We start from the raw sequence: 17,706 nt of genomic DNA on the forward strand, positions 1-17,706 counted from the left end.
GCAAATTAATGACTTCATAAACCGTACGTTCACTTATCGCTGAAAAATATTCACGAAACTGATTATTTCTGATGCCCAACTTTTAGTTAAACCTAAATTTGAGACAACTGTGAAAAATATAGTTCCTTTTGCGTTTGCAGCATTTATCTGTATTTGTTCGTGGAAGTGGCTTTCTCACTTCCTTTTTTAAAAGAAATTTTTAACTGTATCTGGTAGTAAAGGTTAAAAATGCTTTTTTCTTATTGCGGGCCAGTACGCTCCTCTCAAGAAAAGGAGTCATGAAATAGCTCTACGAACAGCAGAACAAAGGAGAGGGAACACTTTCTGGGATTTTTTTCACCCTCTCTGGCTTGTTTTCGCTACCGCTGTTGCTTAGTTAAAGTTTTCTTGACCGGTTCCTTACTAAGTGCGTAATCTACTTACCAATTAATGCGTAAGTGTTTATGAAGTATGATTAAAATTTATACATTTTGCTTGAATCGGTTAGCAATGCGGTAAACATTTCTAGTATTAAAAAGTCATCTTTTCACAACCAATTAGACAATTCGTGTTCTTTTTGATTCTGAGATTCAAGTATATTTTTCTTAAGATTTTCTCCGCCTAATCAGAATCTGCGTAAAAATTTGCACAACAACATCTTTCTTAAAATACTTAACAATGTTTAAGTATTTGTAAAGTTGTATTGCTGAGACAAATATGAAAGTAGCAATTAAAAAGGGTTTCCCTTACGCTATTACTAAATAAACAAACAAGCAAAATTGTTAGTTCATGAACATTTTCCAGGATTTGTTTCATACTTTCTACAAAAAACGCAACAACTAAGCTGCAAATTGTTACCATTTAGAGTCAATTCACTGAGATTATTTAATTTGGTCTCGTGCAATTAATGTAACTTGGTCGAATTGTGTATCATTCCCCAATTCATGTAGACTTTAGCAAATCTCTTTTCGTAAAATAATGCTTTTGGCAGTTTTAGTTTCCTACTATCATTATCAATAGGTTCCGCATTACACCATTGTAAAACAAAAGTGAACAGAAAAATACACCTAAACGTATATCTAAACCATACAAAAAAATGTTTTATACTTCATGTGATGACCAATCCGTTTCTTACTGTGACCCAAGTTAACGGACCAAATCAAATTATTTTTGGTAACATTATGAATTCATCAATAAAGTTAATGTGATTAGCATAAGATTTGTAAAATTTAGATCCAGTTGTTGAGATATTGAGTAGTATGCAACTTAATTTCTTTTTATTCGCTTCCCAGCCATATTTAGATTTTTCTGGTTGGTTTCGGATAGAACAGACTCAGACCAACAAAATGTGTACATGTGTACATTAAATTTAAAACCTTTAAGTGCTCTAAACTGCTGTCCCTATTAAGACTGTAGCCCCGACTCACTCCAGATGACGGTACTGTCATTTGGGGTGAATTGGGAGAGCTGTTTTTGCTATGTTTTTGTACAATATTTTGATAGTTTTGATTAGTTCCAATTAGAACAAAAACAATACAACAACAATAGAAAACAAAAAAAAAAAGAATGTTCGGAGGGGGCCTTGAGTTTGAGTATTTGAAAAAAAAACCCTAAAGCACGTGTGATATAGTGACACAAAAAGAAAGTTCTCTAAAAAAGGTTAAAATAATCTACATTAATTTTCGTAAAGTAAATTATCGATGGAAAATAATTTATTGAAATTTATTCTTCACAGCTTTAAGTAAAACAACAAAACAAACTTTGGCAATTTCCACGCAAAAAAACAAAACAAATCAATGCACAATTTCCACACTACCCCCTCTCCGAGGATCAAACTCTGCCGCCACGTGATCATTTACATCTTTGGTAATGGCAGTCGCCGCAGCAAATCCGGCGTCGGGCTTTTTCTCCACCACCACGTGACCTCGTGTGCGCAACCCATCGAGGATCGCCGAATCGAAACCCGCCTCGTAGTCGACCGACATGGGCGCCAGCTGGTGGTGCAATCGCGGTGAGGCTAACGCCGTTTTGAGGTCCTCTCCAAAGAACAGGTGGCGGAACAGTATGATCAGGTTTGCGGTAGTAATCCGCGAGCCACCCGCGCTTCCCACCACCATCCGGACGCCACTGGCGTTGTTCGTAACGATCGTGGGAGCCATCGAGGAAAGTGGACGCTTGCCGGGAGCGATGAAGTTTGCGGGAGATGGCGGAAGACCGTACGTATTTCCGGTTGTACCCGGCGATGAAAAGTCGTCCATTTCGTCGTTCAGAATGATGCCAGTCGAGCGGGATCGAATCTTGGCGCCCAGCCTGGAACAAACACAGATTATCGGGAGAAGAGAATTTATGAACTTGATCAACTTACAAGTAATTGATCGTACTGGTTGCCGCCACTGCGTCACCATTCGCCGCCAGCACGGACACGTGAGCCGTTCCCTGATCTTGCACGTTGGCAAATTCTGCGCCGTAGTGAGCAAAGTCCGAGTACGTCGCATTGTCCACGATTTTGTTCCGGATGTACTCCGCATAATCGGCGCTGGTGAGATTCTGCAACATTCCTCCGATGGCGGACACATACTGTGGATCGCCGACTCTGGTCCGGTGGCCGTATCCGTGTTTGAAACTTTCCACCACACGATGCCACGTGATTGGGTCCTTAAGGTTTAGATCTTGGTACCCATCGAGAACGTTGAGCATGAAGTTCATCAAAGTTCCACTTCCTGGTAGAGGGAAAGAGTGGACTACGTTACCTCCGCGGATTGCTACGGATGAAGGGGTTACCCATTGTGGTCTGTAAATAAAAATTAAAATGAAGTTTGTTTGTAAATATACATAACTCACTTACTTACTCATAGCTATAAAAGTCCTCCTCGGTTAAAATACTATCAAAGCTCTGCAAATCTTTCATCAACTTCGGTAAAAGGGTTCCGTTCTTACTGTACAGTGCATGAACACCCTCCTTTGCAATGACCTCCAGACTATCAGCCAGGGCCAATCGCTTGATGTAGTCACCTTCTTTCCACGTTTTGTTTGTGTTTGGGTTAATAAAAATCTCCCGCATGGACGGTTCAGCCAGGAGCTTCTTTTCAGTAATTCGCAAAATTCTATCCAAGTAGGCCGTCACCATGTGTCCCTTCCGGCACAGATCTATCGTAGGCTGCACCAAATTTCCCCAGGGCAGTTTTCCATACCGTTGGTGAAGCATCCAATAGCCTTTCAATTCGCCCGGAATCGCAATGATAAGCCCTCTCTTGTCTACGGTAGAGTTGTACTCCTTAACTAACATATCCACCGTCGCACCAGCCGGAGCCGTTTCCCGTGCGTTCAGCGTCTCCACTTTTCGATTCTCGTGGTCATAAATGGTCAGCAAGAAGCCGCCGCCGATGCCCATGCTCTGGGGACAGGTGACTCCTTCGCAAAATAAGGTCGCGATTGCCGCGTCCGCCGCGGATCCATTCTGTCGTAGGATTTCCGCACCAATCGCGGCACACTCGTGACCGTTCGCTACGACGGCCGCCCGATGACCAACCTGGTCCGGGGGTTGTACTAGTCCGTAGTATAGTCCACATACCAGCGCGACCAGGAGCAAGCTCAGCACTATTACGCCGGCGATTATTTTCTTTCGGTGGGGATTTCTGCGGAAAGGGAAGCGAAAGCGAAATCTGCCGTTATTATTTTATTATGTTCTCGTATTAGTATTGGAATGTCTTTTTGTTCTGTTTTTTTTTTTTGTAAATATATATTTCGATTACTCAGGAACCGCAAAACCTAAGAGGAACCGCAAAACACAATACAGGGCAGAATGGAATTCACACAGAGCTAGCAGGAAATTGCAATTGATCTTGTAAGTAACACTTCTCAAGAAAAAGTGTACGATACATTATCGTGTTAAAAATTATGAATTAACATGAATAAAACTCTCGTGAAGCATGATTAAGGAAGAGGATATCTGGAAAGTATAAAACTGAAAAATTTAAGAAAATCACAAAGATTAATTCGATTTATGATCTGATTAAAATCAAATTCAGTTGTGTTGATTTCTTGTTTTTTTTTGATATTTTTTTTGTCAATAATTTCGAAATCCTGGAAGACGATACAGCTGCTGTCCACATGTATCAGAATTATGTAGTTTTGTTTTTGAAATTAAATGTACCAGAATTGAAAAAATCATCAATTATTTAGATGAAACTGGCTCACAATAAAAAAACGGTTTAATATGATCAATCTTTCAAACCGTATGGCAGATTTTGGAGTTTTTGCTGAATGGCACTATTTCGCTACCGCACATGGCAAAAGCACTTACACCCATGAGAATTATTTCATCTACTACAGCCAGCTCTACATTTGTTCTCGCTTTAAATAAAAGAAGAAATTATGAATTTGGAAAAATATGAAAATAATATAAAAAAATGATAAAATTGTATTGTAAAAACACTGTAGCATTTGCAAATAAATATCAAAAGTTCAAATTTTACTTAATATGGTTTAAAGACACTGAGATCAGAAAAAACAGTGCATTGAAAATTACCCAATAAATAATTCTTTAACAAAAAATAGATTGTTCATAGTATTGATTATCTCAAAATCGTATAAACATATAAAAATAATTCATCATGCAGAACACCAGGTAGTATTTATTGATCAGCACGACTGAGTGCTTCTAGCAGATGCGGCGAGTGTAACTCAAATACTCAAAACTTTAAAATTCGATATCTCTGGAACAAAACATATTCCTATCTGTCGAAATGTGATTCTTATGTAAAATTGGCCGGAGAATACGATGGTGAGGTAAAAAAAATAAAAATAAAATAAAAATAAAAATAAATAGGGCTGTTTTGAGACACGGCCATTAAAAGTTTTCAATTGCGCAATACAGGTAGAATTTTTTTTAAATCTAAATTTTGATCATGGAAATGGATTTTACGTCCAATTTCCTTCAAAATTGAGTCTAAGACCGACCCTCTAAGATTTGTGGTTTCTGAGTTATCGTCGTTCGAAGATAGGGATTTTGCTCAAAAATCGCCAAAAAGTCGATTTTTTGGGAGGGTACAAAAATGGAGGGGGTGGTCCGATTTCGATGAATTTGCATGTTTTGATAGTCTCAACAGCTCTGCCTAATTTGAGCAGAATCGGAGATGGCAATTTTCAAGTGCTGTTCCGCTTTAGATGGAATGACCCATATACGTTTATCCTTTCAATCCTTCATCGGTCTGATGGCCGAGCGGGCTAAGGCGCCAGTCTTTCCTGTCGGTGCCGGGTTTGAATTTCGTCGGTTGCAACTTTTTTTGTGTTTACAAAAGTTGTACATGTAGTGTGTCATATTAAGTGTCTTGACGAAGGTGATGTGCATGCTTTTGCATGCGATTTTACCATCGGATTTTTTGCTGTGACATACTTTTCTAAAGTTGATATAAGCCTGTGTGGGAGGAATATGTTCTACCAATTTAACTGTTTTGTGTTTTATAGATGAAGCATCACAGCATAGTAAATTAAAATGTTTAAAGAAGCCTACTCGATTTGTGATAACTGCTGACATTATTTTTTTATTCTTTAAGAAGGGAAAACTCTCTTTACTAGGGATAACTGCTTAAGGAAAATTGTCAGTATGCTGCAATTATCACATTTCAACAGAGTTTTCCCTTCTTTAAAGAAGGGAAAATTTTGGATAATTCTACTTTAAAGGCAAATTAAACTTTTGGTAGACAGTCAAGAGAGTTATCCCTTCTTTAAAGAAGGGAAATTCAACTTAAAAGGGAAATTTCAACTTTTGTCCGCAGTTATGACAGTCACGAGAGTTTTCCCTTCTTCAAAGAAGGGAAATTCAACTTAAAAGGGAAATTTCAACTTTTGTCCGCAGTTATGACAGTCACGAGAGATTTCCCTTCTTCAAAGAAGGGAAAATTCAACTTCAAAGGGAAAATTAAACTTTTGTCAGCAATACTGACAGGCAGACGTGCATCGGCACTCAATAGCACTTCACCACATTTTGAGATGATGGCCTTCGCAAACCGGCAGAGTGAATCTTTGCTCACTGTGCAACAAAACAAGCTTTAGTTCGATGGTTATAATTATTGTTTTTCACTATGCAATTTGGATTACCAACAAATTAATAGTGATTTGAATAACACAAAAATTTCAAGTGCTAAATGTGCTATTTAGCACTCAAATAGCTTTTCATCGCCAAAACTACCGAATAAGTGAAGATAAAGGTTTCCATCGTTCAGCACCTCATAGTGCAATGAAAAAAACATATTTTATGTACAAAACAAATTGATTTGGTGCCTTTTCCAAGCCATGGCCTTGGAAAAACTGTCAAGTGCTATGGAGTGCCGATGCACGTCTGCTGACAGGCAAGAGAGTTTTCCCTTCTTTAAAGTAGGGAAAATTCAACTTTAAAGGGAAAATTCATCTTTCGTCAGCAATTATCACAAGTTAAGTGAGTATTTCTTCCTTTAAAGAAGGAAACGTTTAACTTTTGTTTACAGTTATCACAATAAAGGTGAAATCTATATACTTCACACTTTAAAACTGATAATTTTTTTAAATAAAGTACATTCATAATAAAAATAAAACTTTTCTGGGGAATGGGTCATTCAGGGGATTGAGTTTATGGGGAATGGACCATTCTGGGGAATGGCATTCTGGGAAATGGAATTCTGGGGAATGGGATTCTGGGGAATGGGATAGAACCCTTTTCGGATCCGAAAAATAAATAAAAATAAAAAGTGCTATTTCTCTCAAAAAAATATTTTTTTCGCTTGGAAACTATGTTCTACATTATTTTTTTCCCAACTCAGCCATTTTTGTGATTTATGTCATACCCGGAGTCTGGTTGAGCTGAGACTGCACGTTCAGCATCGTTGTACTTGTTGAACTGCCGATTGCTTGAAGGTGTGTGGGTTGACATCGCGCGTACACTAGTACCATTTTACAAGCTTATTACCTCTCTTAAGTATGTTGTTGCTGTAACACGATTTTTATTGATTATCCCAATTATGTATTCATGCATTTATGCATGATGCCTTAAATCATGGAATGAATGAAACTACTAAAATAAATTTATAATATTTATTCATCATGATAATATCTTCGTTTACACACACGGTAATGTAACGTGCTATCAATTATCAATTATCAGTGTCTTAAACTAACTAGGCTTACAAAATAACTGCGCTAGTAAAGAAAAGAAAATTCAATCTAAAATACGAGTGCTTCCGGACCGTCGTGGATCCCAAGTTGCCGTAATTTTATCCTTTCGATCTCGAATGATGGCCGTGATGGCAGCGAAACCGGAATCAGCCGCCGCCTGTTTCATCGTGTGGCCACGGACGGTCAAATCGTCGACGACGTTCTGGTCGAATCCAGCCTCATATTCGACCGACATCGGAGCCAACTGATGGTGAATGCGTGGATTCTTGATGATATCTGCCAAATCTTCACCAAAGTACAAGTGCCGCACGATGAGCAGTAACGTGGCCGTCGTAATTCGAGATCCTCCCGCACTTCCACCGACTATTCGGACGTTTCCGTGACGATCGGTAACTATGGTAGGGCACATCGAGGACAGAGGACGCTTTCCCGGTACGATGTAATTGGAGGGCGATGCGTGGAGACCGTAGGAGTTGATCACGCCGGGTGTGGAAAAGTCGTCCATTTCGTCGTTTAAAACGATGCCGGTTTTTTGAGACCGGATCATGGCTCCCAAGCTAGAAGAAAAATATTTTGTTAATATCAGAAAAAACTTATTGTTAGATACGAATAAAAATGGCATGGGAAGTTATAAAAAAATCATTCGGTAAATGATTTGAATATTTTTTTGAAAAAATAATAAGCGCGCTATGTGATGCATTTTCAAACACTTGTTCATTTAATGTTCTTATTGTTGTTGTTATTATTTCAAATTTATGCTCCCCCCCCTCAGATTTTGTTAGAGTCGAAAGACATAAACTTAAGAAAATATTTGCAACGGCCTTGATGCTTTTACAAAACTAAAGTTAAAAAGTCGAAATAGGTATTTGTCAGAAAGGAGCAAAAATTAATAGATTCACAGCAAATAAGGTTTTGTAATCACTCTTAGCTTTAAGAAAAATTTAATTACGAAAGCCGACTCGGTCCTAATAAAAATAATTTTATGAACAAAGGCAAAGAAGGTTTACGAAATCTTGGAAACCTTTCAACTGTGGTGTTAACATTTACGCATTTTTGAAATTTTTACTGTCATTTTCCCAAAAAAATACGGGTCAAAGGTGCGCACTTAAATTTCCATTTTCATTTTTGTTTATAAAAAAATCTAACTTCCTGAAAACCATTTATTTTTGACAAAATTTATTCAAAATCGCTTAAAATAAATAAATGATTTTTGTGGGCCACGGGCTTATTTTGAATGATTACATAAAATGGGTTCACATCAAAGCCTTTTTAGTTTTAGTTAATATTAAACTAATGAACTTTGATCCCGATCAAACAACAAACAGATTTGAGTATTTTATGAAAAGGTTCAGGAGTTTTTATTTTTGAAGGGCTGTTTCTCGGCAATGCTTTGGTGGTGATGGTGATCAAATGAAAAACATATTAAATTACGGAATGGGTTAAAATCGCGCTTTAAACCATAGACTGCAAAGAAACAATATTGGAATTCCTTGAACAATTTCCTATAACCCACCGGCAGTTATACGCAGGGCTGTGGAGTCGGAGTCGGAGTCGGAGCCGGAGTCGGTGGAGTCGGGTCTTTTTGGAGACCTGGAGTCGGAGTCGGAGTCGGAGTCGTCAAAACTCGAACAGCTGGAGTCGGAGTCGGAGCCGGAGTCGGCTAAATTTTATAAGCTGGAGTCGGAGTCGGAGTCGGAGCCGAAGATTTCTGATAACCCGGAGTCGGAGTCGGAGCCGGAGTTATCTTAAATTCAAGAAAAAATATGTTTTTTTATTCTTCAGTATTTCCTATGTAACAGTTTAATTTACAAAACAACTTATATTTTTAATTGATTTATCAGATGCGATTATGTATTTGAAGCTTTTTATTGTGATTGAAAAGCTCTAATTGGGTTATTACACTATAATCACTAAATAATTACCTCTTACCCAAGTATGTAGTATCATAATTCAAAAAATAATGAAAAAATATTGGTTATGTAGTCAGACTATATTTATGTGCCCTTTCAATTCAAATTTGACCAAATTTCATCCAGTTATTTCTGAAAAAAGTACACACAAAGTCATCTTTTACCCCGATAGCGAATGTCTTAGAGGTTTTAAGTTAAATCATGTTTAAATAAAAAATTACGAGGTACATAAAAAGATTATAAATAGTAATCACTGTTTTTGCAGATCGAAAAAGAGTCACTGACAATTTAACTTTTGTAACAAATAATCAACGATAAGAACTTGAAACCCAACATGCGCATTTTGTTTATAACTGAGTACAAGAAATTAAAGTGTTGCATTGAAAATAATTGAAACTAACAAAAAATGTCAAAAGAAGTTGCAACAAATTTGAAATAATCATTGATTTTTGATGTTGATGTTGATTTTAGGTAAACTATTTTGATATCGTTGCAAATTATCGTTGAACAAATCTCAAGAATTCAGTACAAAAATGAACTAATAAAAAAATGTAAAGAACAAAATATAGGATTTAAATTTATTTTTCAAATATTATAAATAAAAAAACAGAATCAAAATATTATCAACTGGTACGAATTTTCTCATACTGTATGTCTTACGCCAATATATGCAAATCAATGTACCTAAAAAAATTAAATATTTGTGACCTAGAAAATATTTTACTTGTTAATATTTGTTTTTTTATTATATTTTAAGTTTTCTCATATATTTTGATGGAGGCGAAAGATCATCCATAAAGCTTCGTTTTAGGTAAAGATTCACGAAGTATCATGCACCTCCCTTTTAAAGTTTATAAAATTTTAAAATGAAAATAAATTTAAAATTTCCAGGTTAAAATATTTTCTATGTCACAGATATTTGAAAAGGACATCTTAAGCGTCCTTACCACGAAGAAATTGTTTAGATACATTGATTTGCAATAATAATCTCCTTCAGCCATGGCGTGATGTCTATGTACGTCTTTAAAAAAAAAAACAAAAAAAAATGTTTCATTTAAAATTGTCATTTAAAAAACAAGGTGCCTGTCACTGTGCTTCTTACAAATGTCAGCCTGAATGTGAGGAAATTGAATTTTTATGTTCAATAGATCATTAAGGCCAGGTTTCTTTTAGATATTCATTTAAAAATAACAATTTAATATTTAAATTTATTAGCTTTGAAAAAAATATTTTCAAATTTGAGGTTAAGCAAATAAATCCAAATTTACTTACAAAACTGTTCTTCTCAAAATGCCTCTTAAACTGAAGATATTTTTTGATTTTGTTAACTAACTTTTGAAACATTTAAAAACATGTGGAGTCGGAGTCGGAGTCGGAGTCGGAGCCAACCATTTGTTGAAAGCTGGAGTCGGAGTCGGAGTCGGAGTCGGCTAGAGTTGGTAGGCCGGAGTCGGAGTCGGAGTCGGAGCCAACCATTTGTTCAAAGCCGGAGCCGGAGTCGGAGTCGGAGTCAGCTAATCTAAGAAAGCCGGAGTCGGAGTCGGAGTCGGAGTCGTTTGAAATATGACCCGACTCCGCAGCCCTGGTTATACGTGTACTTTTTACACATTTTGTAACGGCACTTGTATGAAACTCCAAAACACCCGACTTCCGATAAAATGCAATTAGAAAAAGCCTTTTGGCCTAATAGTTCGAAAGTTACCAATAAAAGAATATAATGTTTTTTTTTCACAAAATCGTCAAAAAAGAGGACGGTGCCAAAAAAATAGGGATGGTCCAATCGACACCAAACTTGGGATTTCTGTTAACTATATCGATAGAGGAACGTTCCCTCCAAATTTGGTCCAAATCAGCTAAGGACGAGTCCAAAGGTGTACCCAGTTGACCTGGAATGACCCAATAATTTCAATAAAAATACAATAACATTCAATTTAATACTTGATTGATGATTGTTGGCTTTGAATTTGGCCCAATACTAAAAATCTTTGGGCACCCCAAATATGAAGGGTTTGCCCTTCAAAAATGATGCTTTAGTTATACAAGTACTACTTTGTTTAATTAAGTAAATTTTGCATGCATCTTGATCAACCCTAACATAAACCCCTTTTTGTGAATTTTCTATTTTTATTATGTACTATCGAATTTGTTGGACAATTGCAAAATATAGTGAAAAAGGAGAGCGAATGGCTATTTCAAATATTCTATCGGCAAATAAATGCATGAAGATGATTTTTGAACACACCGACCAACAGTACAAACTAGAAGGTAAATTTGCCCATTAAAGTTTGGGTGGGACGAATGGGTGTCTCCAATTGTTTTATATTGATATTGTTTGGATGCAATGTTTAAAATTTCAAGGGAATTTAGCTTGTACCCATGGTGTAGGGGCTTGCGTGGTTTCCTCCAGAAGGTCCCGGTGGCATTTTTCGAGACGAGATTTGTCTGATCACGCCTTCCGTCGGACGGGGAAGTAAATGTTGGCCCCAGTCGAACCTAGAAAAACGAAGTTGACTTTATAGCTGTCGGCCACCATTGCTAGTACCAACCACTAGTGTCTTCCTTTTTTATCTACAAGGACTTCGCCGCCCTGGGCTCCTAAGTGTATGAAGATATAGCACGGAGCGACGGCGCCGAATACCCATATTTACACAAAGAATTTTAGAGCGCCCGCCGCGGGATTCGAACCGGCGACCTCTGGATTGTGAGTCCAGTGCGCGGTCCGATTGATCCACACGGGCGGGACAAAAAACCTAGAGGTTATGTCGATAGCTCAGTCCAGGTGTAGGAGTCGTCTCGCTGGGTCCTGTCTCGGTGGAGTCGCTGATAGGCAGTTGGACTAACAATCCAAAACTCTTCAGTTCGAATCCCAGGGTGGATGGAAGCTAAGGTGTAAAACGAGGTTTGCAATTGCCTCAACAATCAAGCCTTCGGACGCCTAGTTTCGAGAAGGATTAGAGCGTAGAGCGAATAATTTGATTTGATTTTTGAAATTAATTCTAAGAAGCGTAACTATTTTACTGTTTTTGAGATTCTGCCAGATTCTTACAATTTTACTTTGATAATTTAAACGATTACGGGAGCGAATGACCCATAGGGTTTAAATTCCCTAATAAAATCAACAACAACAATTGAAACGATCCTCTAATTTTGTAATGTTTGATTGCAAAAACCTGCTTCAGTAATACCAAATGACGTTGCTAGCTTTAGATGGTAAATCACAATAAGATACAAATAACTTACATATAGTTTACGGTGCTGGTCGCAGCCACGGCATCTCCATTCGGTGCCAGCACTGAAATGTGAGCCGTTCCATGATCCTCTTCGTTGGAAAAGATCGCTCCGTAATGTTCGTAGTCCGTGAACGTTTTGTTGTCCAGAATACCGTCGCGAATAAACGCAGCGTAGTTCTTGTTGGTAAGTTTTCGCAACGATTCATCGATGCCCGGCACAAACGGCGGATCTCCCAGTTGGGTTCGGATTCCGTAACCGTGTTTGAAAGCTTCAACAATGCGATGCCAAGTTAGTGGATCCTTTACGTCTAGGCCATCGTAGCCGTCAAGAATGTTAAGCATGTAATTGAGCACGTGTCCACTGCCCGGGGCTGGCATGGAAAACACGTGACTTCCGTCCTTGAGCATAGTCGTTGCCGGTTCCAGCCAACGTGGTCTGAAATTAGAAGAGTGGGGTTAGATTTGTACTTGATGGATAATTAAAAGTTATCCTGCGGTTGTGCTCATACTCATAATTGTAAAAATCTTCCGGGGTTATAATACTGCCGAATTGCTTGAGATCACTCATAAGTTTTGGTAGCAAGGTTCCATTTTTGCTGTACAGTGCATCTGCACCTTCATTTGCTATAACTTCCAAACTGTCTGCCAATACTAGGCGCTTGATCCGGTCACCCTCACGCCACGTGGAGCTTGTCTCGGGGTTGATGAAGACTTCGCTCAACGAAGGAATGTTTTTGATGCGTTGTTCGCGGCTTTTGAGAATACGATCCAAGTAGCCCGTGACTAGAATACCGTTGCGGCAGAGATCAATCGTCGGTTGTATCAACGATTTCCAATCTAGCTGGCCGTACTTTTGGTGCACCTCCCAGTAACCCTTGATCTCTCCGGGAACAGCCACAGCCAGGCCTCCTTCAACAGCTTTGTTCTGATCTTTAAGGTACATGTTCTGGGTTGCTGCTGCCGGTGCCGTTTCTCTAGCATCCAGCGTTCGAGCTGTTTTGGTGGCCCGGTCGTAGATCGTCAGGAAAAATCCACCTCCGATTCCGGCACTCTGAGGACATGTCACTCCTTCACAGAATAAAATGGCGATGGCTGCGTCTGCTGCGGAACCATTCTGTCGCAAAATATCGGCGCCAATTTGGGCACATTCTTCACCGTTGGAAGTGACCGCTCCTCCGGTGAGAATGCGAACCTCTTCTTCGAGACCATCTTTACTGGTTTTTAGTCCAAAGTACAACCCCAAAGCAACAGCAATTACCACTATTACTGCTAGTCCTGAAACCAGGAGCAACTTTTTCTTGTTGATGTTTATACTGAAAAGGATGAAATTTGCATTTAATTATTATAATCTTGACTCAAGTCCCTGTACCAATCTCCAGGAATAGATACGTACACCACAAATAAAAATCCACACCAAATTTTACAAACTCCAATGGTTATGGGGCACAGGTGCTGTGTGAAGCGGATGATCTGTTGGATGATGTGTGGTTGTTGTTGTTGAGTTGTCGTATACGTGTTGTATTTTGTTGCTGTTGTTTCACGAAAATGGAACGGTAATCACTTTGTTTGACAAAAACTGAGAGTATTCTGTACTGTAACCGTGTTGTTTGAGTCAACCAAACATGTACAAAGGTTTAAAAGAGTGCTTTTGTTTTTTTTTATTAGTTACAAATCAAATAAAGAATATAAACATGTTTATTATAACATAACCTAATATTCTCCCCTGATTATCTAGCTATTTAACAAATCTAGAAAGAAATATGATACCATAAGCAGATTAGGCCACATTTGCAGAAACAAAAAATCATGCTGAAATTGACAGAAAGGCGAGGTAGTTCAACGTCCTTATCTATGAAACTCGTCAAACTTTGCAGGCACAATCAGAAAATTTCGACACGTGTTTCTCTGTCCTTGACTCACATAAGTTTAAAATTAAGATTTGCTCACGAATATCAGCACAAAACAAGAAAAAAAAGAGTTGCTGCGGTGCAAAAACAAAGAGTAAATAATTTTTTTCTTCACCCAACTGGCAGTCGCATGATAGTGATGCATGGCGGAATGAAAGTATATCAGAATCTGCATGAAATCTGTCCTCATGCATTTTTTGCGATATAGGGGTATGACATTTTTGCCCGTTACCGACAATTATCGACATTACCGACGGCTTTTTGGTTGTATTTCACAAAAAAAAACACATAGCAGAACGAGGATTGAACCACCAACTTCTTGGTTATTGATCCGACACGCTACCACCGCGCCATGGACACTTGATGAAAGATGAGTGAAAGAGCACCAACATATGCTTCTCTTTGGAGTGTTGCTCGGGGACGGGCCAGCATTATATGTGTTGGTGAGAACTGCAGATCGCTGACATGTTTACACGCGGGCAAAAATGATCTACAAGCTTGTAGCAAAAAATGTTATAAAATGTGACATTTTCTGCAGCAAATCCAATGTTGCAGATTTGAGATATATTTTTCCTTTGGGTGTTCCGATTCCCAAATTTTGGTTGTTCTAAAAGGTGTGTAAACTATTTTTAAATGTTCAAAGCAGAAAATAGAGAGTGAAAACAATGGTTTGCTTGATTTGAAAAGGTCCCATAAACTATAGATTTTCATTAAAGATAAGGAATGATCTATCAATCATTCTCGTTTGTCTGATAGTTACAAGATCGCTCAAGAATTTTGACGATTTACTTCCGGTAAGAAGTGGCGAAGGCATAAGGCAAGTCAAACAAACTGGCAAACCGGCGTGAAAACAAGGACCTGTAAGAATAACTATAAAAAATCTCAGCATTTGCAAAAGTGACAGATGGATGAATCCCAACCAGCCTTTGGAAAAGGCACAGTTTAAAAAAATCTAACAAGCTGCCTTGAATTCGAGCCAACATGACTTGATTTTTCTCCCTGGAAATTGATTAGTGTCTTCGCTTTAAAGCAGCACTGTCCAATGTTTTTGAGTTGGTATACCTTTTACATACAAATGCTTGTGGGCCAAATTTGTGAAATTGTTCTCATGTTTTTCTGGCAGCTTTAACCTTCTTGGTCATTCGCTGCCAGTTCCCAGAGCTGCGGGACAGTTAAATTTATTTTGAAAAAGAGGAAAAAAATGAAAACAATAAGTCAAGCTTTTGATTTTAAAGGTTTCTATATAATGCAAACGCAAAAACAACTCACTTTGCTGGGACAACATGTAAACAAGTGTCTAGTTTGTCGAAGACTTGAAGGAAACTTATGTTTAAATTATTTGGTATAAATTAATGTCAAACAAATCTTTTTTGAAACCTTTCACAATAGTATTGTGATAGGTAATAGGTACAAACAATTTATAACGTATACCATTGAACAAGATTTCGCGAAAAACGACTATGAATTCTTATGAGTTCATCGAAGAATTAAGATTTAATGAGCACTCTACCCTCACCTTCTGGTGTTTGACCTGTTCTTCAGTAAAGCAACAATATAAACAGTTATTTTATCCTTACAGCGGTTACGTTATCGTTTGAAGTACCGTCATCTGGGGCAAATCGGGGCACATGGGGCGAATTGAGGCAGCACTTTTAGCAATGTTGCTGCCTAATATATTGATATTTTTATTGATTTCGGTTAGACAAGATTCAGAGTAACAAAATGTGTGCTTTCATTTCCAAATTTGAAGCTTTTAAGTACTCTTAAACGTGTTGTCCCTATTCAGACTGTAGTCCCGATACTCCCCAGTTGACGGTACCAGAAGATAATTTCACAATTTTTACTTAGTTGTTGCACAGAAATAACGATTACTTCACTACAACTATTAAGTATAACTTTCTTTAAATGCTATAGCGTTTGTAGTATTGAAACTGACCACCAACGATTACTTAGTAATTAACAGCTATATGGCGCTTTCCAGTGCAACTCGCAGATGCATTTACTGTTGATTATAATGCACTCACAACACGGGCGACGACTTGCACTAAGTCGTGTTACAATCGCACCTGTTTAAAGCGACTTATTACTAAAGTTATCACAAAATTCCCCAGAGCAGCATCCAGCCTCAGCTAATGCTGGGTGTGGCGCTTCATTTAATCTTCCTGCCAAGTTGTCATCTGTAATGTTACCTAATATTCCACTTTTCAATTTCTGAAGCTCGCTTGAAATAAAAACCGATCTTGTTGCTAACCTTTGCCGCTCTTCCATCTCAATCGTAAATTTGGTCATCGTTTTAATTTCGGCACACTTCACTGCACGTTCGATCGCGGTAGGCGATGCGATTGGGGGTTCACTAATCTATGCTCGCACGAGTGCAAGTCGAACAAAAAGAGAGAAGAAAAACAAATAAAAGCACAGCGCGGTCACGGCCAACTCGATCAGAACAGATGGAAATCGCGTCAAGAACTGAGAAAAGTGAGCAACGCTAGGTGGCTTTTTGTACGCGCGCTGAAGCTGATTGGAAATTGAGCGCGATTATGGGAGCTTTAATGCTGGAGCGCGTGAGAAAAAGATAGTGAGAGAGCGCGGAGCGGAGGAAGCTTTCAAAGCTCTGGCCAGATAGACATCGTCGCGTGAGGCGAGGAACCTGTTTTGTTGTTGTTACTCTCTCTCTCGTCCGCCGCCAGACGCCGGCAGTAGAAGTGTAAACAGTGGGTGATTTATTGACCGAGAAGATACCAATCAGCACATGTATCGTAATTGTGAGAAGCGCTTATCGCGCGATTTGAACTACATGCAACTTGCAGGAGTAGTTTTGAGTGAAATTTAAAGTAAATTATCATTGGGAAAATTGAATTTGAGCGCTAATCATTATTTGACTCATTCTTTGAAGACCAACTACACCTTTATATTACGTGTTTCTTGTTTTGATACTTTAATTGCTAAGGCTGGTACTCATTTTATTTGTTTTTATCTAAGTCTGACAGTTTTCTTAAAAAACATGCAAGGTTGAACCTGATCAAGAGAAGGTCAAACCCCACCAGACCAGACTAATGTGTAAATGACTAGACAACATCAGATCAGTCACACCGCTGCCAACCGCTGCTGCCGCCACAGAGACAATGTTTTGATTGCATGTTAAATGCTTTGCTTTGAACATTTAGCGAGTGCTGCTGTGCCTTGCAGTGGAGATGCATCTCTTTGCCCATATACAGTGCGACATCTCTGTTAGTCCGCGCCGGTGGACGTGATTATAGTGCATTCTAATTAATTGCACGTTTCGATTCGGTTGGGTTGACAGATTGTATCGCTGATGATTGTGGGTTCGCCCAAGCTTGTCGGAGAATGTGCTCTCGGAGACTTTATCGAGATTCGAAACTTTGGTGGAACAGTTCGCTTGAAGCTTAGGTTGCTCGAGTTGAGCGTTTCTGTTGAATTATGTATTCTTTCTGTTTTGTACTTTTCATCGAATTTAACAGGGTTGTTTTGTTCTTTATATTGTCAAATGACCCTCACAGGCGTTCTACTTTG

The 17,706-nt window shown here is 38.5% G+C and overlaps 1 protein-coding gene across 1 annotated transcript in view; it reads right to left on the minus strand.

Annotated features, from left to right (window-relative positions):
• Window positions 1-263: 263 nt before the first annotated feature.
• LOC120428464 (glutathione hydrolase 1 proenzyme-like) overlaps window positions 264-17,706 on the minus strand; it is a 30,704-nt gene continuing 13,261 nt past the window's right edge. Inside the window, exons 2-6 of the mRNA XM_039593477.2 lie at window positions 12,778-13,581; window positions 12,279-12,704; window positions 2,829-3,614; window positions 2,345-2,770; window positions 264-2,289 (exon numbers count right to left, since the gene is read on the minus strand). Coding sequence (XP_039449411.1) covers window positions 1,773-2,289; window positions 2,345-2,770; window positions 2,829-3,614; window positions 12,279-12,704; window positions 12,778-13,581 — 2,959 coding nt within the window. The 3' untranslated portion in view covers window positions 264-1,772. The remainder of the gene's footprint in view (window positions 2,290-2,344; window positions 2,771-2,828; window positions 3,615-12,278; window positions 12,705-12,777; window positions 13,582-17,706) is intronic.

The sequence above is a fragment of the Culex pipiens genome, chromosome 1 (assembly GCF_016801865.2).
Source record: "Culex pipiens pallens isolate TS chromosome 1, TS_CPP_V2, whole genome shotgun sequence".
In the NCBI taxonomy this organism is placed as follows: domain Eukaryota; kingdom Metazoa; phylum Arthropoda; class Insecta; order Diptera; family Culicidae; genus Culex; species Culex pipiens.